At 42.6% G+C, this 25027-nt stretch overlaps 1 protein-coding gene across 11 annotated transcripts in view; it reads right to left on the reverse strand.

Moving 5' to 3' along the window:
- Positions 1 to 24050, reverse strand: part of Rnf216 (ring finger protein 216) — a 122149-nt gene extending 98099 nt beyond the window's left edge. Inside the window, exons 1-5 of one of the 11 annotated variants that reach the window (XM_030254042.1) lie at positions 23908 to 24047; positions 9388 to 9514; positions 4004 to 4134; positions 1129 to 1767; positions 752 to 828 (exon numbers count right to left, since the gene is read on the reverse strand). In XM_030254042.1, the coding sequence (XP_030109902.1) occupies positions 752 to 828; positions 1129 to 1767; positions 4004 to 4134; positions 9388 to 9454 (914 nt within the window). In that variant the 5' untranslated portion in view covers positions 9455 to 9514; positions 23908 to 24047. Of the gene's footprint in view, positions 1 to 751; positions 829 to 1128; positions 1939 to 4003; positions 4135 to 9387; positions 9515 to 15851; positions 16241 to 23907 lie in introns of those variants that run through there. The other 10 variants (XM_006504646.4, XM_006504644.4, XM_006504645.4 and 7 more) reach the window with 10 other exon arrangements.
- Between the last annotated feature and the right edge of the window lie 977 nt (positions 24051 to 25027).

Below are 25027 nucleotides of genomic sequence, written 5' to 3' on the forward strand. Positions count from 1 at the left end.
TGAAAGAGGCATGAAAACTAGCTGAACATATCTCTTCAAAGTCTACTTCAGGCCTTTCTTTTCCCAGTCTGTTTGGTCATAAAAGAACAAATGCTGTATGATTTCATACTTAATCAAATCCCCTGAGACTAAAATAATGGTGAGCTTTAAGGCTGGGAGAAGGGATGAGGAGGTGTTCAATGGATGGAGTCTCAGTTTGAGAAGATGATACAATTTCTGGAGATCAGCAGTTGAGAGAGAGAGTTATACAGCAATGAGAAATGTGTTTAACGTCATGTAACTGTATGCTCAAAAATGGCCACAATGTTACCTATGTTTTACCACCAAAAAGAGAAAGAGGAGGTGTGGTGGTCTCAATAGGGATGGCCCCTGGAGTTAAGTGTTTGAATGTTTAGCCTATAGGGAGTACCAGTATTAGGTGGTGTGGCCTTGCTGAAAGAAGTGTGCCACTGTGTGGGTGGGCTCTGAGATCTCTTATGCTCAAACTATGCCCAGTAATAGGCTCTCCTTGCTGACTGAGGGTCAAGATGTAGAATTCTAAGCTCCTTTAGTACCATGTTTGCCTCCTGCCACGATGATAACGGACTACACCTCTGAAACTATATGCCAGCCCTGATTAAATTTTTCCTTTATAAGAGTTGCTGTGGTCATGGTGTTTCTTTATGGCAATAAAACCCTAATAAAGACAAAGAAAGAGAAAAGAAAGGCACACACACACAGAGCGAGCACGAGGTTATGATAGAATACTTACACATTCAAATCATAGTAATTTTTCAAATGAATTATTTCTTCAACATATCCACTTGCTACATCTGGAAATCTTGCTTCCTAGAAAGGAGTAAATATTATTTATATTTTGTTCCTTAGAACAGTTTGAGAAGGCAATTAAAATTCAAATGGCAGAAAGTATACAAAATGCCCAAAGACCTGAGAATGGCTATAAAGCAGGCTCTGTGCCTAGCTTAAAGGTCAGCCAAGAGGACTGCCTTTAATCTTAGCACTAGAGAAGCAAGGGCAGGTGGATCTCTGAATCCAAGGCTAGCCTGGTCTACAGGGTGAGTTCTAGGACAGCCAGGGCTACACAGAGAAACCCTGTCTCAAAAAAAGAAACAAATAAAATAAACGTACCGTTTCTTTCACTAACAGTGGAATGAGGTCTTGATCTACCTCAGCAGCTTCTTGTTCCCACATGTTTGCCAAGTTGGCCTCCTGAGGTCCTGACAGGGGGAAGGCTGGCCCAGGGTCTTCATCAATTGCTAACTGCTGGTCTTCAAGCTCTCCTAGAGGATGGGCTGGCTGTGGAGAAGCAGGGCCTGGAATCCCCTCCTGCTGGGGTTCTGGCCTTGGAAAAGCTGGCTCTGGGAAATCATGGCGGAAAAACATTGGGCCCATTTCTGATTCAGAATGTCGCTCTTGGGGCACAACCTGGTTTGTTCTTTCCTGAGGCTGTGGATTCGGAGCCTGGAAGTATGGATGGTCAAGCCAGTACTCTTCTCCAATTAGCTGGTCATCTACTGAGGCAGCTGGCTCTCCAGGATTTGATAAGAGCTCTGTCTCTGAGTCTTCGGATGATTGGTTCTGAACTTCCAAAGGCTCACTTTCTGGGAAAAGAAGACCATTTTCTCCCAATATAATGACTTTCTGCTCCAATCTGGGGTTGACAATATCGTCTGCTGTCTGCTTACTGCTTGGTCCAGGTTTGGCTTCTCCCTCTTTTTTGCCACTCTCAAGATCCAGAAATCCACCATATTCATCCTCAGAATCATCCTGTGCCCCAGAACCAAACAATGAGTTGTTACAAAAGGAAAAATAGTTGTGGATATCTGCTTCAAAGTCTGCTCTAGATTTTCTAGGCCTTTCTTCTCCCAATCTGTTCAGATCTTGCCACTGGGCAGCTGGTTTGATGAGATTGGGCCGGGATGTCTGAGGTTTATGTGTCTAAGAAAAAAATGAAATTTTAATAATAAAAATTCAATGTCCTTCCTGTATCAATGCCTGCTTCTGGACTTATAGTGAAAGGATAGAAAGAAACAAAGTCAGAAGCATCCCGAGGAAAAAAACTATACCATCTTTAAAAAAAAAAGGTAGGACGGGACTCATGGTATACTCCTGGCTGGCCTTGAACTCAGAGATACACCTGCCTCTGTCTTCTGGGTGCTGGGATTAAAGATGTGCAGCATCATAAATACCACTCACATTTACTTTACTATTGAAAATTGACTAGATCTAAAGTAGAGGCTAGAAAGACAGCTTACCAGTTAGTTAAAGTATTTGACCTATAAGCACAAGGGCGTGAGTTTAATGCCCAGTACTCAGATAAAATGCTGGCTGGGACAGTACATGCGTGATTCCAATATGAGACACGGAGACATGCAGATGGCAATGGCCTCCTGGCCAGCCTGTCTAGCCAAAATGGTGAGTTCAAAAGAGTAGGTGGAGAACAACAGAAAAAGACAGCAACCTCCTAAGATTTCCACATGTGCACATAAGTGAATGGACCCTCACATTGGTTCACACACATGTAACATACAAACACACACACACACATACAGGCAAAAACACAGAGAAAATTAGAAGCCAGTGAGAATGCAAAATCATATAGCTGCTGGCAGGATACAACAATTTCTAAGGGATGCAGCAACTCTACTTCTTGGCATATAAAAATAGAAATGAAATAGTCACACACAAGCCTTTACGTAAATGTTTACAGCACAACTACAACATGATAGTCAAAAAGTACAATTCAAAAGACAGTTATTGGTCATATACATAAACAAGGTATCTGCAAAATTCTCAATTTACACTGAAACCATTAATGTGATCTAAAAGCATGCATAATATGTTTGAAATCATTAAGTTATAATGAGGTGTAATAAAAACATGCAGCTTTAATCAATCCTAGCATGCGGGAGGCAGAGGCAGGCAGATCTCACAGAGATAGAGGTTAGCTTGATCTAGTGAGAAACCCTATCTTGAAAAAGAAAAAAAGAGGCTAACCACACAATGAAAAACTAAAGTAGTAAATGAACCACATAAGAAACCAAGTGTGTCAGACATGATAAAGCAGAAGAACTACATAAAACACCAAAGCAGAACACAAATGCAAGCACCACGAGGTGAATTTCAGAGTTGTTTCTTGGGTGAAGAAAATGAATAAAACCAAGAGAATGAACTGGACAGAAAGATGACTCAGCTGTTAAAGAGCACTTGCTGCTCTTCCAAAAGACCAGTTTGGTTCTCAGCACCCCCATCAGGCAGCTTACAATGCCTGTAACTCCATCTATGCCCTCTTTTGGCCAAGGGCCCTTGCACACACGTGGCATTCATCCTCACAGACAAACACATAAATAAATCTTAAAAATTATTAAAAAGGAGGAGAAACCAATGGTTAGTTTATCAAATCAAGAAAACAGGAGAAATGCCCAATGTGGTAGTGCACATTTCTTATCTCAGCCCTCAACTTAGAACACAGAGGTCAGTGAGCCTATGTAATTTCCAGGTCAGCCGACTCTGTATATAACAAGTTCCAGGTCAGCTGAAGTATATAATGAAACCCTGTCTGAAGAAAAAAAAAAGGAGAAAAGAAAAAGTAAAAGTAAAGGTAAAAGAAAAAGGAAAAGGAAAAGGAAAAGGAAAAGGAAAAGGAAAAGGAAAAGGGGAGCTAAAATAATCAAAACAGAAAATCTACAGAAGTAAAAAGAATAGGCTTTAAATTTTTTTCTACTTATATATTCAAAACCATAATGAAATAAAACTCAAGTCAGCATCAAGTTTATAAAAATGCTATCAAGAATAGCGTAAGTGGGGAGTAGAGACGCCTGAGAATTAAGTTCTGTTATAGTGAGGCACATCATATATAATACAGCTTAACTGCAAAGAAGTGAGAGTAGTAATGTGTTAACAGACAGAGAAAGGGCACAGACCACATAGAGCGTTAAAGCTAAAACACAAGAGGCAGATGGGAACAGGCTGTTTTCATTATGGGCAGTTTGAAAACACTCACTTCTGTCAGGATGACATCATCATCCAGGTCGTCTTCCTGTTGCTCTGTAGCTGGGGTAACCAGCATTGGAATCCCTTCCTCATCAGAGGAGTCAGATATGGTGATGGGCCCCTCTCTGACAGCCATCCATTCTACAGGGAGGTAGAAACATGGTCACTGTGGGGTCAGCAAGAGCTTATTCAGTTGGCCAAGTCTCAACAGTTAACTTACCACCTTAAGTGCACACAGACTCAAGCAGTAAGAACTGTTTCCATGTTGATTTTTGCCAATAAGATTGAGAGATGCCAGGCAAAACGCTCAAGATGTATCAACTCTTTATGTTAGGTGGGAGAATCTGTTTAGTTGGGTGCATGCCTGAGATTCTAGCACTAGGAAGATCAGGAGCTCAAGGCCATCTTCTAGGCATAGGAAGATATAGAAGCCAACCTGAGGGAGTGAGATTTTGCCTCAAGAAACAAACACAAAACCAATTCTCCTGAATGAGCTATGTCTTTGGATCAAATGCAATTTTTTTTTCATATATGAAATTATTTTATTATGACACTGTCATAGAATTGTCAGATTCTTTAGAGACTCCCCATGTTTACTCCTTGTAGAAGAAATGAGACTGGTTTGTTAATTTAAAAAACTACATCTGAAACAATCATCACTCAAAATTAGTAATATACCCACTTAAGATTTAAAAATCAGCTTACTTTATACAGAAACTATTTAAGCAAACATTTCCACTTAAACCAAACACTTACTTAGCATCTACCTGGCAATCATCTGGCATCTGTGACACTAGGCAATTTAACTTGCCTGCTCTCATTTTTTTAAAGAACCCATGCAGCATTTTTTAGACTTATTTATTATATATACAGCATTCTGATTATACGCATGCCTACAAGCCAGAAGAAGGTACCAGATCTCATTACAGATGGTTGTGAGTCACCATGTGGTTGCTGGGAATTGAACTCAGGACCTCTGGAAGAGCACTCAGCGCTCTTAACCACCAAGCCATCTCTCCAGCTCCACCCACTCTCCTTTTAAATGTAACTGAAGTGGAAACTTAGGGGTTCTTTGGAAAATCAGTTGGATGTTTTGTGGGACAAACATTTGAAGGAACGTTTACTTAAAGTGGACACAGATGTGAAGGACTAAGGTAGACTTGTGAAGAAACATTTTGCTGAAGCAGACACAGAAGAGAGGATATTCTGCTAAAGCAAGCATGTGAAAGGACACGTGATGAAGGATTATTGCTACTGACATACATGTATTGGTCCACCTTATATTTCATAGTTGAGCTGAGAGAAACACTCCAAAAAACTTTCTGGTGGTGTACAGCAGTTTCTTGCCACGTCTGCGGACTCATGGATACACATGCTGAGGCAAGAGCCATGCATGCTGAGGTAAGGCACGTGGAGGACGTGTGATATTAGGAGGGAATAAATAGGACTCCATGGACTGATGAAGACAGAGCTTGGCTTGCTGGTACAGCTAGCTAGCTATATAACACTTGTGGATCTCACATCTTCGCTGAGAGAGGCACAGCCGAGATACCTGTTGATCCCTCCTGCTGATTCAAGATGAGGCTGAGGCCTGGCTGTCTCAGCTAGGTCCTGTCACCACTGTTGCTAACCATTCTACCAAACTGGACTGCTGGTGTATCCATGAGGTGATCGAACTGCCACTGACTGCTAACCTGTTAATTGCACTGCCGATTTCCAGACAACACAGGTGGGAGTTGCTCTAAAGAACCTTTCTAAACAGGTCTACCCCACCTCCCATCCTTTTTTTCCCCACTACCTCTGGTGGGTGGTGGGCTCCAAGAGAGGTTAAAGCATTTTAAGAACTCTAAAACTAAGGTTTGAAAAGTTAAAGTTACATATAACTAGAGCTAGTTAAACCCAGAGACCCAGTTCTGAAGATAAAGAAGGCTGACAATAGTTGTTGCTCTTGCTACTCTGGGCATGTGCAAATTCATCTTTCTCTACTGTGTGTGGATCTTATCAGTTACCGTTTTTCTTAAAAGAAAAAGTGGGGTTTTGTGTGTGTGTGTGTGTGTGTGTGTGTGTGTGTGTGTGTGTGTGTGTGTGTGTGTGCGTGTGTTTAGTTTTACTGTGAAGCCCCCAACAAGCACTGTTTGTGAAGGCCAGAAGTAGAGTATCAGGTATCATCCTTAATTATTCTCCACGTTATTTTCTGCAGTCACTCATTAAACCTGGAGCTTTCTCAGATTCAGCCACACTGACTAGCAAGTGCGATTTTGGGATCCCTCACTGTCCCCAAATTCCCGGTGCTAGGAATATAGATACACACTGCCATGTCTGGCCTTTTTAAAAAAATAAATAAATCTTTGTGGTATGTTAGCACAGGAGTTTGGGTGTGAGGAACACCAGGACACATGCATTATTATTATGACACAGGTCAACATTGGATGTTATAAGTCCCTGCTTCCACCTCGACGGAGATCTCTTGTTCATTGCTGTGTATCCCAGATTAGGTGGCCAGCAAGCTCCGAGACATTCCCGTCTCTACCTCCCATGTTGCTGTAGAACCACGAGGGTTATAGACACGCACTATGTGGATTCTGGGGCACTGAGTGGGGAAACCAAACTCAGGTCCTGCTCAGCAGGCAATTATACTCACTGAGCTGTGTCCAGGGTTGCAGAGCTTTCAAAGCTAGGCATGAGCACTCTCACTGAGATAGACCCCAGCCCTAACTTTGTTTTTATGTTTGTTTTCCCTTTTAGACAAGGTCTTACACTGTAGTTCCCACAAGTATGGAGCTCAGGTAGCCTAAGCAGGCAAACACTACAAGTCAAGGGTTTATTTTAGTTCCATGAATAGTCACAAGATGACCATGTAACTTTGACAATATCAGGAAACATTTCTAGGCCATTAGCAGCCTTCTTATGCCTCTTCCCATCACTGCTCTCTATCCCCCTCAAAGAGAGGACCTTGTAACTCTATGCGTTAGTTTTGGTTGGTTGGGATTCCTGAGTCTCACTTTTTTGTGAATCACATGACTGGGACACAGCCACACTGCTGTGATGACAGTTCTCTTTGCTGCTGTGAATCTGCTCTGTGAACGAGTCATAAGTAATTCATTCTTCCTTTGATGGACATCTGAGTTGGTGCTAATATGAGCTATTTTGGATACTGCTGTTATGTGCATGCTTTGAGCTGCTCATTCCAGTTGGGAACATTCTAGGAATGGAAATGCTGAGCCACAGAGGAGGCAAATGTTCACTCTTAGAAAACAAATCGTATGGCTAAGTCGATGCAGCAGAGACACACGGTCTGCTATCTGGACGTTAACATCTGCTGGTCCCTGACTTGTACTCCTGACTCCCAGCTCTGACAAGACAATACATGCACATTTATGCCTGAAGTTTTCTCTAAAACATGGATTTCCTTTAAGTTAGTCAGAAGTCTTACTGCCCAGCCTGAATCCTATTCCTATCTTTCACATACACAAGCATTTTTAATAAGAACTTGGGCTGAAGAGATGGCTCAGTGATTAAGAGCACTGGCAACTCTTCCAGTGGTCCTGAGTTCAATTTCTAGCACTCACAGGCTCATAACTGTCTATACTAGGATTTAATGCTCTCTTCTGCTGTGCAGTCATACATGCAGACAAAACACCCTAGCATAAATAAATAAATAAATTTTAAAACAACCTTGTGACTGATTTATGTCTTAATTCTAATATGCTGGGCAAAAGGATTCTACCAAAAATAAAAAATAAAAAAAGTGTCCTGTGGTTCTATTTATAGGAAACCGAGTAGTAATGCAAGTAGGTAGTGGCCTCCTGAGGTCAAGGTGGAGTGAGGCATGGCAAAGAAAAATCTCATGGAATGGCAGAAATGGTCTGGTCACAATTCTAAGGTTGTGTGTTCATTTTTCAGAACTCTTAAGGAAAAAAAAAAAAACTTAAAAGATTGGCACCAAACCGGGCATGGTGGCGCACGCCTTTAATCCCAGCACTCGGGAGGCAGAGGCAGGCAGATTTCTGAGTTCGAGGCCAGCCTGGTCTACAGAGTGAGTTCCAGGACAGCCAGGGCTACACAGAGAAACCCTGTCTCGAAAAACAAAAACAAAAACAAAAGATTGGCACAGTAAATATTCCTAATGCAGCTGACATAAACTAACTCTACATACCTGACAAACATCCCCACAATGGGTATAACATTTATATTTGTTAAACAAAAAATACATTTCCAAAGCTCTATCTATCGATTGATCTATCTAGGGTTGTTTGTTTGTTTTGTTCTGTTTTGTTTTGTTTTGAGACAGGGTCTCACTATGTAGCTTTGGCTATTCTAGAACTCTCTATGTAGACCAGGCTGGCCTTAAACTGACAGAGATTTAACTGTCTCTGCCTCCTAACTGCTGGGATTAAAGCCTGTGCCACCACATCTGGCCTAGTAGTTTTGGAAGGAAATTCTGTTCAATTATATTTAAGGCCCAATTTAAAAATTCTAACAGTCAATATGCATATACAAAAAAATCAGAAATGAGCATGTGTATATACAAATTACAGCTAAGATTTCTAACTTTCTGAATCACAACAAGCTATGACTATGATCACTACCAAGTTGTAATAGAGTATTAACGAAATTCTAAACTCAGTATTTCTTTTGTACATGTAACTTGTACAGTTTGAATGGTTGTTTCCCCTAAATTTACTCACTTAATAAAGTTTCTTACACTTCCAACTTGCTGAAGGCAATTATATGACTTATTTCATGGGAGGAAGAAAATCATCTGCATCACTACAAAATATCAAGAGAAAAACAAAGCTGGCTGAGCCTCTCTGTGGAATTTGTACTCACAAGAAGGGAATAGACTAAGGATTCTCTTTATTCACCAATATGATTTTTTTCTTTCAGACCAAGTATAAATATACATTTAATCTTGACAGAAAATTTCACATACATTTAGGAAATGTTAGGAACTCTTCTGCTCTTTGCAAACAAATGAACTTGTCAAAGTTTTAAGGACTATAAAACAACTATGTCCTAACATTCCCAATAAGGCTAAGCCAGGATCTCATAGCAAAAAGAACAGAAACGAAGTATTGTAAGAGCAAGAATGCCCAGCACTGCCGATGGTATTTTCGATTGACCCACCCCAGGTATTCCTGTGTGATCGCCATTCCCTCAAAAACTTCCAGAAGCAAATCCTTACAGTATGAATCTATTTATGATGGCTGAGTCATTAAATTTCATTTCTGATGCATGTATCATTATGTGACATAAGTCTAGCTTGACATTTTATGTCTAACAGTAGAATCGCTCTGGCTAATAAATGATACGAAACAGGTTTATTTCAAAGAAGACACTGCCACCACACTAAAGAAAAAGCACTGGGTGAAGGGAGAAAGGACAGCAACTTACCCTTTCCCCGGTGGCAGGGAAAGTTGTTCAAGTGAATGACCTCCTCTTTGTTGTTTCCCTCTGCCATTTTCAAATTCAGATACAAACATGTGTGATTGCTAGTAACCAAACATGGTGATCATCTGTTCTGCAGGGTTTGAAAAACAAGAAAAGAAGCATTAACAATGGCAGCACAAGCCAGGCAGTGGAGTATTTATCTTTAGTCCTAGCACTTGGGAGGCAGAGACAGACTGATCTCTTAAGACCAGCCTGGTCTACATAGCAAGTTCTAGGACAGCCAGGGCTACACAGAGAAACCCTGTCTTCAAGCACCAAAAACCAAACAACCACCAAAAAACCATACAAAGGAAGTACAGACCTAATATTCTTCGAATTCGGTGGTTGAGGCAGGATGGCCATTGAGTTTGGGACAGAGCTCAGTGGTAGAGCTCTTGCTTAGTAGGGATAAGCGTCTAGGTTCACTTTTCAGTACCAAAAAATAATAATAAAGTAAATAATTTTTACACTATAGTCCTTTCTTTCAGTTTTTATTTTTGGTGGTAGTTGAGACAGTCCAGGCTATCCTGGAACTTTCTTTACAGCGCAGTCTGGGATTAAAGGCATGCACCACCACATCCTGCATGTTACAGCAGTTTCACAACATGATTTAAATTTATTACTTAAGTATTTTAATAAAATCTTATGGTGTCATAACAAACTTTGAATTTTAAAATTATTGATCGACAAACTGAAGTGTTAGGGAGTTCAAGGCCTTGCACATGCTAGACAAGCAATCTCTCTACCACTGAACGATATCCCATTACATACAGAAATATACACCTCTTTTTTGACTTTAAAAAAAATTGTTGCCCTATTATATTTTTGCCCCCCAAGTTAGACAACAGGAAACTTGAGCCTTCAGTTGCCACTTTTCAGATGTGTTGGCAGTGGATTTTAACCATGTGTCTATGGGACCAATTTAGAATCAGCTGCCTTTCAGGTAACTGATAAAGAATTCTCAGTCAGGCAGCTGCAATGACTCTGTAAAAACTTATTTTCTGGTCTTTTATCAATGTGAATGTAGTTTTCCCTCATACAGAGCTCTGGACAAAGGATGCTAAGCTATTATATTAATGGGCTGTATGTAAGTTATATAGTTTTAATTTGGAACTTGAAATAGCATTAGTGTGAGGTAAGTATCTTAGCACATGCTCTATGAGAGTTGAGGCAGAAGAGAGGGACTTAGAAAGAACTTTGTTTTTTTAATGATCAGTTAATTTACCATGTAATATTGCTGTAAATGATAATGTGTACAGTTACTCTGTTCATGTATCCAGTTGTAAACTTGTCAATATTTGCATTTCTATTGCTTTTGTATGGAATGATAATTGCAAAAATAAAGACCCTTTAACTGAAAAAAAAAAAAAAATTGTTTTTTGAGGTCAAGTCTCACTGTGTAGCCCTGGCTGGCCTTCATCAAGAGACTCTCCTACCTCTGCCTCCTAAGTGGTGGATTAAAGGTGTGCACCACTATGTAGATTTTTTTGTTTGTTTTTTCTTTTTGAGACAGGGCCTCACTCAGAACCCAATATAGACCTTGAACTCATAGCAACCCTTCAACCTCATTTCTAAAACACTGAGATTATAGGTCTCACTAGCTAGAGAGACTAATTTTTAATGACAGAAAATCAAAAGCTGCTTTGTGGAAGGAAAGGTGACCACAAAGAACATGAAGCAACTTTGGGGGGTGGGTGTGAGGGTGGGGGGTGGGGCAAGAGAAGTGTTCCAGAGCTTCAAGAGGTAGTCTATTACATGAGCCAATTACATGCATCAGTAGAGATAGATTGAGTTGGCAATGGGTTCGACTGTGCCTTCAATTATCTGCTCATGTCATTGTATATAGATTATACTTGGAAAAAAATGTTAAGGAGAAGTTAGTCAAAAAAGACAAACATTCTACCACAGAAGTGCTAGAATGCACTTCTAGTGCACAGAATTCAAGAAATAGAAAATAATGATGTAAAGCAGTGGTCTCAGCCTGTGGGTCCCAATGCCCTTGAGAGTTCAGGGGGACAAACAGTCCTTTTACAGGGGTTGCCTAAGACTATTGAAAACAGGTATTTACATTACAGTTCACAACACTAGCAAAATTACAGCTATGAAGTAGCAACGGAAACAATTTTATGCTTGGGGGTCACAACAACATGAGGAAACCATTAAAGGGTTGCAGCATTAGGAAGGGTGAGAACCACTGATACAAAGGGATATTTTAAAAGATAATGGCAGAATTTTTTTTTTCTGAGTTGTCACAAATTTATACATTTACTTCATTATTTGTTTATCAGTTTTGCAGAGGCAGATGTCACTTTAGCATAATTACAAGGACACAGATAGGCAGCTCATCCTCTGGCTGAGTATACCCAGGGAATATTCCGTAAGGCATATTACACACTTTATAACCTCAAGGGTCAGGACCTGGAGTGAGATAGCCAGGAAGAGCAGCAATCTGACAGACTGCACGGCATGCCATGGTACAGACTAAGACTGGTAGAGCTCTGAGCTGGAACAGGACAAGCTCACAGATGAGTGACTACGAGGGGATGCAGACTGTGGAAGAGCAAAGCTAGAGCGAGGAGAGGGACAGCATGATGGTTCCTATTTACAATGCCTGCGTTAGCTCTTCAGCCTCATCAGTCCTCACCCAGGAGGAAATAGTCACCGCAGCTTGGACCTTAAGAGATGCTATGCTAGCATACTCTGGATTCAGATCCATAGCTGTCTGATTCTGAAGCGCACTTCCCTCTGTACAGGAAGTCACCGGAGGATACCTGCTCTGTGACTCTGAGAACGGTATAACGATATCCAGAGTAAATAAAGTGCCTTCACGGTGAAGTAAAAGAACAGGGTGTGGTTGGAAGAGAAGGAAGGAGGAAGAGACAAATAGACAAAAACACCAACACCTATTCTCCTCAAATTCCCCACCATTCCTGGATGAAGAACTGATACAAAAGATGCTGATAACATGGCAGTATCACACAGAGCCACCTGGGCTTCGCTATGGTATCAGCTTCTATGGTATCTTGCTTATTTGGAGCCAAAGAGGCCAAAGGACTTTTTACTCTGTAGTTGCTGATGCTTCTTAGCTCCAGCAGAAGACAGTCATCTTTAGGACTTCCTGGCTGTGGGCTCCAAATTCTCAGGGTTTTTTGTTTGTTTTTGTTTTTTAAAATTTTTTTAATACTTGTTCAAGATTCCTCTTCAATGGCTCTTTTAATAACCTGCTGAATTCTCTCAGGCTTTTCTACAGCACAGTGAACCTGGAAACTGACAGAGAGCTCACAGTGCCCCAGATGCCCTTAGTTGGGAGCTGCTAGCAACAATGCAACAAAACAAGCAGCAGTAGAGCTGTCTGTAGGCCTCTGGACCAGGTCTACCTCTGGCAGCCGGGCCATGTGCAAGTCCCAGTCCCATCTCTGCTTAGGATGCCAAACCCAGACTCTGGTTTCTGTTATTGTGAGACAGGATCTCACTGTGTAGACTTGGATAATGGCTTAAATTCCACCATGTAAACCAGGCTGGCCTCAAACTGACAAGAAATCTGTGTGCTTCTGCCTCCTAAGTATTGGGACTAAAGTTATACTTAACCATACCTGGCTAAGATTATTTTATTATTTATTTCTTGATTGAAAAACACAACTATTTACCATGAGTAAATATAAAATCATACTTAAATGTGTTGTCATAATGACACAGATTAAAGCCATAAAAACTGCTGGGCAGTGGAATCTAGAATGTCTCCCTGCTCCCAAATTCCTGCGCCTACTCTAGTCTTTCATTGTGACATGAGTTGTAGGCTGGGCCTTTGGGAGGTAATTAGACATAACAGAAGGCTATGGGGTGAAGCCCAATTATGGTTTAGCACCCTCAGAAGAAAAGGAACCAGACAGCTTAAGTTTCCCCCCCTACCATGAACTGGGAAAAAGGCAGCTGTCTTGAGATCCCAGAGGAAAAACCTCATGAGAGCTAACCAGACTGGCAACCCGATTTTGAGACTTCTAGTCTACAAAACTGTAAATGAATAGAACAAGTCTAAATTTGGGGTAGCCAATGATCACTCCAACTTAAAATCTTTTCCTAAAATCGAAGTTCAAATCTTACACAAGTATAAGGGTGGTGTACTGAGGGAGTGTGGTATTCAGATAGCTGGATTATGATCCCTAACCTTGTGTGAGACGGTAACTATGACAAACTAAAGTGAGGGCTCTGTGTAAGGCATTTCTAACCACTGCCTTTGCATTAGTCAATCATGCTCACAATAAACCCTGACACTTGCTTTATTACTAACATTACAGATTTTTTACTCCAGCCATAACTGAGCATGTATAGACCAAGTTTTAAACCTTCTTACATAAAATAACAACATAATAATAAATAAATAATTGAGGGCAATAAAGAAAAAAAACACAAAACAGGGTTTTCTCCAATCTTTGAAATTTTCTCACCAAAAGTAATTTTGGAAAATTACCAACACCAGGCTGTGGCAGGAGTTAGATACACAGAATGGGCCTGGAGCATCTTGTCACTCAGACATTAAAGCAGCTACCACAGACTATTTGTTAAGTCTGGGTCCTGTCAGACCTAGAAAACAAGGCTGGAGAAGTTCCCATTGACCTAAAATAGAACATCTTTACCTTCCGTAAGTGTTGATCTGGCATGGAATTCTTCAGTGTGTATAAATTAGAGTTCATAATTTTGGGTGTGGTGCGTATGTGGAAGCCAGAGGTGAACCTTGGGTGTCATTCCTCAAAACCAATGACGACACCCATTCCTTACAGGTTCTCTCACTGAGAACTGGGCCTCACCAATATGGTCAGGCTGGTTAGCCAGCAAACCCCAGGGAGCCACCTGACTCCAGTTCCCCACCACTAGGATTACACAGGATTACACAGGTTGCTGCCTTTCACAAGAGTGCTGGGGATCAAACTCAAGGTCTCACGCTTTCTTAGCCAGCATTCTACCAACTCAACTATCCCACTAGCTTCTGTAACTTTTTAAAGGTCATGTTCAGATGCTGAAAAGCAACAAATATATTATCTAGCAAATGAAAGCTGAGTGCGGTGACTCCAGCATTTGGGAGGCCAAGGCAGGAAATTCAAGGTTATCCCCAACTACAGAGTCATATGAGGCCAGCCCAGGCTCATTAGACTCTGTCTTTAAACACACACACACACACACACACACACACAGAGACAGAGACAAAGACTCAGACAGACAGAAGAGAAAAGAAACTAACAACTAGCTGGGTGATACTGGTGACGGCAGAGGCACACAGTTGTTGGAAAGATGCAAGGTGGATCTCTATGAATTTGAGGTCAGCCTGGTAAGTTCCAGGCCAGAGCTGCATGGTAGGTCCCTGTCTCAGAAAACAAACAAACCCATAAAGAAATAAACATAGGGGGCTGGAGAGATGGCTCAGGGTTAAGAGCACTGACTGTTCTCTCAGGCGGAGGTCCTTAGTTCAAATCCCAGCAACCACACCGTGGGCTCACAACCATGAGATCAGATGCCCTCTTCTGCTGTGTCTGAAAACAGCTGCGGTGTACTTACATATAATAAATAAATCTTTTTTTTTAAAGGAACATAGAAAATAAATCAACAGATTGGTATATAGGGGCAAATAATTCGACACTCCCTTGCCTTTTCTACATAAATTATACCACTGGGTGACTAAATAGAAAAATGCCTGCCTTCTTTATAAAAATATTCTAAAACAAATAAAATCTCAATAAAGAGATCATCATCTTTCAACCTTCAATGAACTGCTAACTCTAGACAATATCACTGGCTACTAGAGAAACCACTATAGGGACAAGATTCAGTCCCATCGAAGGAAAGAAATGTTACCTCATCAAGTGAACAGAATCCAAGTCTGGTCAAGCCACATTTTACAACAGAAGCCAGAGGAACTTTTCATTACACAGTATTTACCAAGAGCAAAACATGTAGAGAAATAAAGTCTTAAAAGGCTCATATGAGGAAGTGATATTTTGGAAATTTTAGGTATAGAGGTTCAAGTTCAACAACAGATAAATTCTATGGAAAATATGGGAGGGGAAACCAAGAAACGTTTAGGATAATACATTTTTAAATGGCTAAGATTAAACAATACTATCTGAGAATACTGTCTTGAGTGAAAAGACCTATTTATTCTTGAAAATGATTAAGAGAGACTAATGGTTTTAGGAAGAGGGCACCAGTTATAATCTGCATAGAATACTAGACAGGCAGGACTTTGGATGAATAGTTCCTGGGGGAACTAACCTAGGTGGTGGCTTGAAGTTCACTATTATAATTAAGCTACACATTTGCTTTGTATATAGATGTTTCAAAAAACAATTTCTAATTTCAAAACTTGCAGTTTCAACTCAACACCAGAGTACTTGTACTTTTCTAGCAAGTCACTCTCTTCTCACTCCTCTACTCACGTCACTCTCCGGGTTTCCTCTGTATACTCCTAAAGTCATACTGCCAGATTCCAGACCACTAAACGGAATGTTCCTGTGTTCCAGAATTCTGTCCACAAACATGCCTGTCATGCTGCAGCAGGATTCTGGAGTAAATAGGCTTCAGTTTAACTAGTTAGCACAGGTCTCAGTAAGAGCCCAGGCTGACCTTGATCCTGCTTTCCTTCCACCTCAGTCCCATTCCTATCCTAAGGCTGGGATTATAGTACAATCTCTCTCCAACTAAGACTTTCAAATGTAGTGAATAAAATCTCTTTTATTTTCCAGTGAGAAGTGGGAAAAAGCAGGGAGGAACTGCCAGGCCTCTTTCCTGTTTTGTCTTGTTTTAAAGATTTATTTATTTATTTAATGTATATGAATACACCATTGTTCTCTTCAAACACCAGAAGAGGGCATCGTATGCCATTACAGATGGTTGTGAGCCACCATGTGGTTGCTGGGAACTGAACTCAGGACCTCTGGAAGAGCAGCCAGTGCTCTTAAGTGCTGAGCCATCTCTCCAGCCCCCTCTTTCCTGTTTCTTTTTTTCTTTTTTTTTTTTTTTAAGATTTATTTATTTATTATATGTAAGTACACTGTAGCTGTCTTCAGACACACCAGAAGAGGGCATCAGATCTCGTTACGGATGGTTGTGAGCCACCATGTGGTTGCTGGGATTTGAACTCCAGACCTTTGGAAGAGCAGTTGGGTGCTCTTACCCACTGAGCCATCTCACCAGCCCCTCTTTCCTGTTTCTTAATGCAACAATTACTGCTTTTCATTCTAGCACTAATTGCTCACATTAATCATTTGCTGCATATCCATACTTGGTAAGTTTGTGTATCCTGATGTTAAATCAAGACATTAAAGGTTTATGTCATTGTTTTCATGTCCACATATTTTCTCATTTTTTTATGCTTAACTGATATTTCCACTAATGATTTTAAAAAGGTATCCCACTTATTTACACATGTATTAAAGTCAGAAGCTATGAAAACTGGTGTGAAACTGCAGAAGTCAGTTCTATCCTCCTCTGGGTCCCAGGGAGTAAACTCAGGTCGCGAGGCTTGGCAGCACACACCTTTACTCATGGAACCATCTCACATTAGCTACGATATTAGTTTTAAAAACATTAAAGAACTCAGCAAATATTTAGTGTGGGTTTGCTACATGACAAAGACTTATAATGCATGAGGAATATACACAAAGAAATTCAACATGAACATTGCTTTAAAGAACTTTAGTGGGGGGGGCTGGTGAGATGGCTCAGTGGGTAAGAGCACCCGACTGCTCTTCCGAAGGTCAGGAGTTCAAATTCCAGCAACCACATGGTGGCTCACAACCATCCGATCATGAGATCTGACTCCCTCTTCTGAAGTGTCTGAAGACAGCTACAGTGTACTTACATATAATAAATAAATAAATAAATAAATAAATCTTTTAAAAAAAAAAAAGAACTTTAGTGGGCAGTAGCGCTGCACACCTTTAATCCTATCACTTGAGAGGCAGTTATCTGTGAGTTTGAGGCTAGGCTGGTCTACCAAGTGAGTTCCAAGACAGCCAAGGCTACACAAACAAAACAAGACCAAAAGCAAAACAAAACACACACACCCAACAAACAAACAAAGCAAGCAAGCAACTTGGAGCAGTGTGAGCTGTCATGATAGCTCAAGGCTTTAGGGCACTAAAGGTCAATTCCCAGTACTTAAAAGGATGTCGAAGATCCACCTAAAACTCTAGTTCCAGGCAATTCAATGCCCTCTTCTGGCTTCTGTAGGCACTGTACCCACATGTTGTATAGATATACATGAGAGCAAACCACCCATACTTTGTAAAAAAGAACTCAGAGCAGTGAGAGAAAACATGCAAATAAATCATGTATATTATATGCAATATTCATGCAATTAGTCATTTTAGACTGGAAAAACAGGTCAGCTAATAAAGTGTTTACCATGTAAGCACAAGATCTCAATGATCCCCAGTGTCCAACACAAAAAGCCATGTACAGTGGCCCCAAACTAGCAATTCCAGTGCTGGGGAGGTAGCTCTGTGGGGCTCACTAACTAGACAGGGTAGCCGAGGTAGCCAAGTTCCTGGCTGTGAGAGAACAAGCTGGACAGCTCCTGAGGTCTCCACATAAACACAACACACATGCGCACACACACACAGTCAGATAGACAGGATAGTTTATTATTCAGATACACAGAGACAGATAGGACAGATAGACAGGGACAGTTTAGCAAGGTTAACCACATTTGAGTCTGTGCCAGAGTCTAGCTTAGCTTTCAGAGCATAGGACCTTTTATCAGGTCTCCTAAGAAGTTATGGTGGTCTGTTGGAGTCACATGGAACCCCCTGCACTACACAGACAGTAAAACCGAAACTTTCCAGCAGTCTCTAACCTCGGACAAGGCACGTGAATGAAGAAACCATATTATGAGTTGTTGATCATCCCACCATGGCCATCTTGGCTGTCAAGGTGTACCAGGTGAGCCCTCTTCAGGCTGCAGGTACAACTGTAAGAAAGCTGGATGTGGTGTGCTTCCCTGTAATGCTAGCATTCCCGGTGTAGAAGCAGGAGGATCACAGCAACTTCAGCCTCATCTACACGTCAAGACCCAGACTCAAAACAAATGCATACCTGTCAACAGATTAAACTGTGGTACTAAGCCTTTTGGGGGGTAGTTTGTGCTGTTGGTAGGAAGCTGAACTGGAGTTCAAGCTATATTTTCCAGCCAATGGGAAACAGAACTATGACTGCTACACATTAGGAAAATCAGCTTTGCTGCAATAGGGAAAAGTAGGGACATTTTGTGCCAGGAAATCCAGCAAAAAAGAGCCAGTCAAGCCTGAACTAGAGATAATGGTACATAATGGGGGGTGGGGGGGTGGCAACAAGATATGGAGTACAGAATTGGTGGGATTTCGAATTGGCTGTCAGAGGAAGAGAAAGAAAGGAGTCTAAGCTGACCTAGATGCTAAGACCAGGCTGCAGCAGAAAGGCAAAGCCCTTAAGAACAAACAAGATGATAAGTTCAAAATTTTAAAAATTCAGTATATTAATTTTAATATATAGACAAAATGAAATAATTAAGGTACAATAACATCCACATTTACAAATACTAGTAGGTAGATAATGATAAGTTTAAGCAGTTTAAACAAAATCTAGAAATCCTACTATCATTGTTTTTCTACACTAGGATTCACACCAAAAATTAAATTCAGTCAGGTTAGTTAGCTAAATATTTTGAAAAGTTTTATTTATTTTTAATTTATGCAAATGTTTGTCTGCAAATACGTATGTAAGTGCGTTATGTGTACCTAGTGCCTACAGACGCCCAAAGGAGGCACTGAAAACCCTGGAACTGCTGTTACAGATGTTTATGGGCCCCACATGGGTGCTGAGAACCCAAATCCAGATCAGCTACTAAAGAGCTGCTGCTGCTGTTCTTCTTTAATAGCGGAGCCATTCTTTCCAGCCCCAACGTTAGCTTTAAGATTTTAACATAAGGGCTGGGGTGTTGTGGCTCACAGAATGCTGCCCAACACGCAGGAAGCCCTGAGTTCAATTATAAGTACCACATAAACCTGGTTGGTGGTACAGATCTTTGATTCCAGCACTCAGAAGAGGCAGAATAAACAGTGTACTGTTCACAGTCATCCTAAGTTACATTGCGAGTTTGAGGCCAGCCTGCACTACAAGAAAGGGTTTTAGAAAAAGTAACATAAAATGCTAAAATTTTTCTTAGCCATTAGAAAATAGATTCTGAAATGCAAGCAGGTAAGTGAACACACCCACCTTTGATTTGTTTTTGAGTGGGGTACAGTGCTGGAATTGAACCCAGGGCCTGGCAGGTGCTGTGTCATACTCATGAGCTACAGCCCTAATCCTCAAAGATCTTACAAATCAATTGTCTAGGAGCTTATCACACTTTGTTCTTTTAGCTCAAGTTCTGCCTTCTAGGCTCCATACTTTGACCTCTTCATACAGCACTAAGGGTTGTTTTGTTTTTGTTTTGTTTTCCAGACAAGGTCTTACTATGTAGACTACACTGGACTCTGCTGGGGTTAAAGGCATGTACCATCATGTCTGGCTGTTTTTTAAATTACATGTCACCATGACAGTCCCCAAGTCCTTACCATAGTACAAAAATCACAGCTCATCAGGCTTTTGCTGACCCAAGTAGCGTCACCTGATAGTTCTTTCCTCACTCTCTAGCAATGTGTTGGTCCCTTGTCAGACCAAACTTTAACTGCATTCGTCTCAGGCTGAATTCTCTTAGTGAGACTGCCTCTCTTTGGCCAAATTATCTCTGTTCATCCCTCAATCCTCCACTTCCTCAGAGAAAAACCTTTCCTGATTATCCTTTAAGTGCCCTGTTCCATGTTCATTCACAAAACATCCCTCAGTCCCTCAAATACCACATGATCACTTCAACTCAACTCTCTAGGAAACTATACTTAACATTAACATCTGCTGCTGGAACTCAAGTTCCAAATGCACAGCACCGTGCCTTACTCAAAGCTTCCAAAGTCTGGAGACAAGGCACCAAGAAGCTGATCTAAAAGACACTGTAAAGGTACAGCAGGATAATTAGAGGCAAGGATTGTGTAGCCATAACTGTCCTCTGAGAGGCTCCACCCAGCAGCTGACTGAAACAGATGCAGAGTCCACAGTCAAACATTAGATAAGAGTTCAGGGAGTCTTGTGAGAGAGTTGGAGGAAGGATTGAGGAGGCTGAAGAGGACAGGGACTCTACAGGAAGACCAATAGTCAACTCGGGATCCATGGGGACTTCCAGAGACTGAGCCATTAACCAAAGAGCAGACAAGGGCTGGACCTAACCCCACCCTATATGTAGCAGGTGTGCTGCACAGCTTGATCTTCATGGAGGTCTCTCAACAACTGGAGTGGGGGCTTACCCTGACTCTGTGGCCTCGATGTGGATACTGCTCCCCTAACTGGGCTGTCTTGTCTGGCCTCAGTGACAGAGGATGTGTGTAGTCCTGCAATGACTTGAGGTGCCAGGGTGGGCTGGTTCCTTGGGAGGAAACTCCCCCTTCTCAGGAGTGAAAGGGAGAAGGGAATGAGGCAAGGGGCTATGTGAGGGGGAACTAAGAGGAGAGGAGGGCTCAGATCGGGATATAAAGGGAATAAATAAATAAATGAATGGGGAAAAAAATCTAGCCATTGGATAGCTCCCACCCATGCTCATGAGAATGGCCCTGGTTAAACTCAGTGATTACAAAAGAAAACAAACAAAAAAATTCATGACTGTGGGAATGGGAAGTGTGTATGTGTGTGTGTGTGTGGGGGGGATTAATGGGGTAAGAGTCATACATGAAATTGTCAAGGAATAAATGTAATTTAAAATTTTTATAAATTGTGTAACTGAATTCTAGAACCAGCTCTGAACCTTTGTATCAAGTTATTTTTCAGCACCTCTCTTCCCCCTCCCCGGCAACAAAAGCTATTAGATTACTGACAGGACTAAGAAGAGCTATACCTAGCACTTAGCACCAAGTTTTGTACAGCTAAGGCTGGTGAATTAGCTCAATAGGTTAAGGGCACTTGCTGCCAAACCTGACCGACAGCCTGAGGAGCACGTCTGGAACCCATATGGTAGAGGGAAACTGACTTCCAAAAGTTGTCCTCTGACCATTAAGTGTACTTAAGTGTCCATATACATACTAAATGTTTCTTTAATGATTTATTTTTACTCATGTGTATTGGTGTTTTGCTTGCATCTGTGTAGTGAAAGAGTATAGGATCCCCCGGAACTGGAGTTAGACAGTTGTGAGCTGCCATGAGAGTTCTGGGAATTGAACCTGAGTCCTCTGGAAGAACAGCCCCTACTCAGGAGGCAGAGGCAGGAGTATCTCTGTGAGTTCGAAGCCAGCCTGGTCTACAAAGGGAGTCCAGGACAGCTGAGGCTGTTACACAGAGAAACCCTGTCTCAAATAAATAAACAAACAAACAGACAGGCAGGCAGACAAGATATGTTTTGTACAGATAATGTGACTACAAGCCCGGCAGTGGTGGTGCACACCTTTAATCCCAGAGCTTGGGAAGCAAAGGCAGGCGGATTTCCAAGTTCAAGGCCAGCCTGGTCTACAGAGTGAGTTCCAGGACAGCCAGGGCCACACAGAGAAACCCTGTCTCGAAAATACAAAAAAACAAAAACAAAAACAAAAACAAAAAAAAAACAAAAATGATGACAAGATGAGAATTCCTGTCTGGAAGGATCTAGAATACAGTAGAGCCCCAAGCACAGTAAACACAGAGCACATTACCTCATGCTGTAGTTAGTAAACACTCAGCAGACTTCATAAACCTTCAATCTCCCTGAGCCACACTTTATTAAATTCCTCCTCAAGAGCTTTTTACTAGCTGCTCTTGTCCTTTTTAGATAAGTCTAAAGTTGCTAATGCAAAAGGCTCACAGGTGTCCAAAAGCCAGGCTCAAGAGCCTCAGCAATCTCCTCAGGCTCACCATCCTTCTCTACCCTCAGAAGGCAGAGCTTGGCTATTTCTTAATTAGGATAAGCTAAGGTCATAAAAATACTGTCCTTCCCTCCAAGCAAGGGCAGTGACAAGCCCCTTCTCTACATGTTAAAATAACAAGCAGACGGAGCTTTCATAAGGTCACCGTTCATGGTGGGGATGAAAACTTGACCCTGATGCACACAGGCTCCTATACATACTCTTTCACCCTTGCTCTGAAGGAAAACACAATAAATCCATTAGTCTCACCCAAACCAAACCAAACAAACAAAAATCCAGCAAGGAAGCTGGGCGGTGGTGGTGGTGGCGGCGGCGGCGGCGGCGCATGCCTTTAATCCCAGCACTTGGGAGGCAGAGGCAGGCGGATTTCTGAGTTCTGAGGTCTACAAAGTGAGTTTCAGGACAGGCAGAACTGCACAGAAAAACCCTGTCGCGAAAAACAAAAAACAAAACAACAACAACAAAAAAATCCAGCAAGGAGTTGAGAGTGGAGCTCAAAGGTAGAGCGGCTGTTGAGTAGGAGAAAAATGACACATGCCTTTAATCAGGAAGCAGAGGCAAGCAGACCTCTGAGCTACATGCCCGCAAGGGCTACAGTTAGACTCAACAATAACAATAACAATAACAATAACAATAACAATAACAACATAATGGCAAGATGTGGTGGGGTGGCCTACACCAGGGCAGAGGCATGCAAATTCCTGAGTCCCTTGGGCCCAGCCTCTACTTTTCAGGTTTCAGGCTAGCCTCGGCTATGCAGAAAAATTAAAAAAAAAAAAAAAATGAAGAAAAGAAAAGAAACGAATCCAAGACAAACCCCAGCGGAGATGGCGTCCAAGACACTTAGCACAATGGAGAAGAGGATACCAAGTCATTGCACCCTTTGGAGATGCAAGGAGTTCGGGATCACCGAGGAGCCCCACGAGGGGCCGCCTCGTCCCCTCGAGCGTGGGTCTTGCCGCTCACCCCAGGGTGCCACGCGCACGGGAGCGCTCTCCGCTACCACGCACCGGGACTCCCGACTGCAGGAGTTTCAAGTCCCCTTCACTCGGGAGCTCAGACTGGGATGACAGGCGTCAACTTGGACTCCAAGGGGCCCCAAACTGGCCCGGGCTGGAGTTCGAAGTCGCCAGTCGGTCGCCTCTTCCGCTTCTCCAGGCCGCGGTGGGGAGCGCGGCCACCAGAGCGAGCCGCCAGAGAACCGTCTCTCAGCAGCTCGGCGCCCCCCGCGCAGCAGGCCGGCCCGAGAAACTTCCTCAAGTGACGGGAGGGGAGCCGGCAGGCCAGCGGTCGTCGGCGTCGCTCCCCTCCCGTCACCCCCCGCGCGGGTCCCCGGGCCCCCGGGGCTCGCGAGCGCGTCCCCCTCGGGCCCCGCCCCCACCCCGGTGGCGCCCCGGCGGGAGGCCACTCTCCTCGCTCGACCCGCAGCCCCGGGAGACCGCGCGCGCGAGCGCCCATCACGGACTCGCCCCAACACAGCCAGCCCAGCTCCGCGAGCGCGGCTCGACGCCCGGGAGTTCAGTCTCAAGTTCACCTGAAGAAGCAGCCGCTGGAAAAGCTCCCCCGCTGCGACCGCCGCCGCTGCGACCGCCGCCGCCGCCACCGAGGCCGCTACTGCGTTCCTTCCGGCCTCGCCACCGCGTCCACCTCGCGCCTGCGCGCAGCGCCCCCTCCCGACTAATAACAGGAAGAACCATAGAGGGACGCGGACAGTCGGGGAGGAGGGACCTGGAGAGCGAGACCATAGAGATGGGTGCCTAGCCGGCCTCCATCCAGGCTCCACGACTGCAGAACCTTGACTCCTCCTTGCTGTGGGAAGACAAAAGAACAGCTGAACCACAGGGTCACTGTAGCCGCCCCGATTTAGCTATGAAATCAACCGATTAATCACGTATCTATCCCCTCTTGAGGTGATGCTCTGTACCAGGTGAGAAAGGTAAAATGACCCAACTCTCCTCCCAAGGTATTTGGTGAAGAGTAAAAGTTCCAGCTCTGTTCAATCAAGGTTGGAGTGCTGGCCAGCGCTCAAGAGCACCGACCCAAATTTGATTCATGGAACCCTCATTGCAGCTCACAGTGGTCTGTAATTTCAGTTCTAGAAGATCCCTGACGATCTCTTCCAGCCTCTGTGGGCACCAAGCATGCAAGTTGTACACCGATATACATGCAGGCAAAACATGCATATGCATAAAATCAAAATAAAAAATAGAAATTGAATTTTTTTCAGCCAGGCAGTGATGGTCCACACCTTTGATCCCAGCACTTGGGAGGCAGAGGAAGCCCTGAGTTCGAGGCCAGCCTGATCTACAGAGTGAGTTCAGTATAGCCAGGGCTACACAGAGAAATCCTGTCTCAAAAAAAATTTTTTTTTAAATAAATAAAAAAACCTCAAGTTGTGTGTGTGGTTGTATGTGTGTATATGTATGTGTATGATGTATCTGTGTGCTCTGTCTGGGCTTCTATAGGTTGTGTATGTATAAGTGTGTGTGCTTGTGTGTGTGTGTATATGTTGTGTATGCTTGTGTGTATGAGTGTGTGTATGTGTGCTTATATGCGTATGTGTATATGGTGTGTATATGTAATGTGTGCCTGTGCTTGTGTTTATGTTATATATATATATATATATATATATATATATATATATATATATATAT

Source organism: Mus musculus, chromosome 5 (genome assembly GCF_000001635.26).
Source record: "Mus musculus strain C57BL/6J chromosome 5, GRCm38.p6 C57BL/6J".
Classification (NCBI taxonomy): domain Eukaryota; kingdom Metazoa; phylum Chordata; class Mammalia; order Rodentia; family Muridae; genus Mus; species Mus musculus.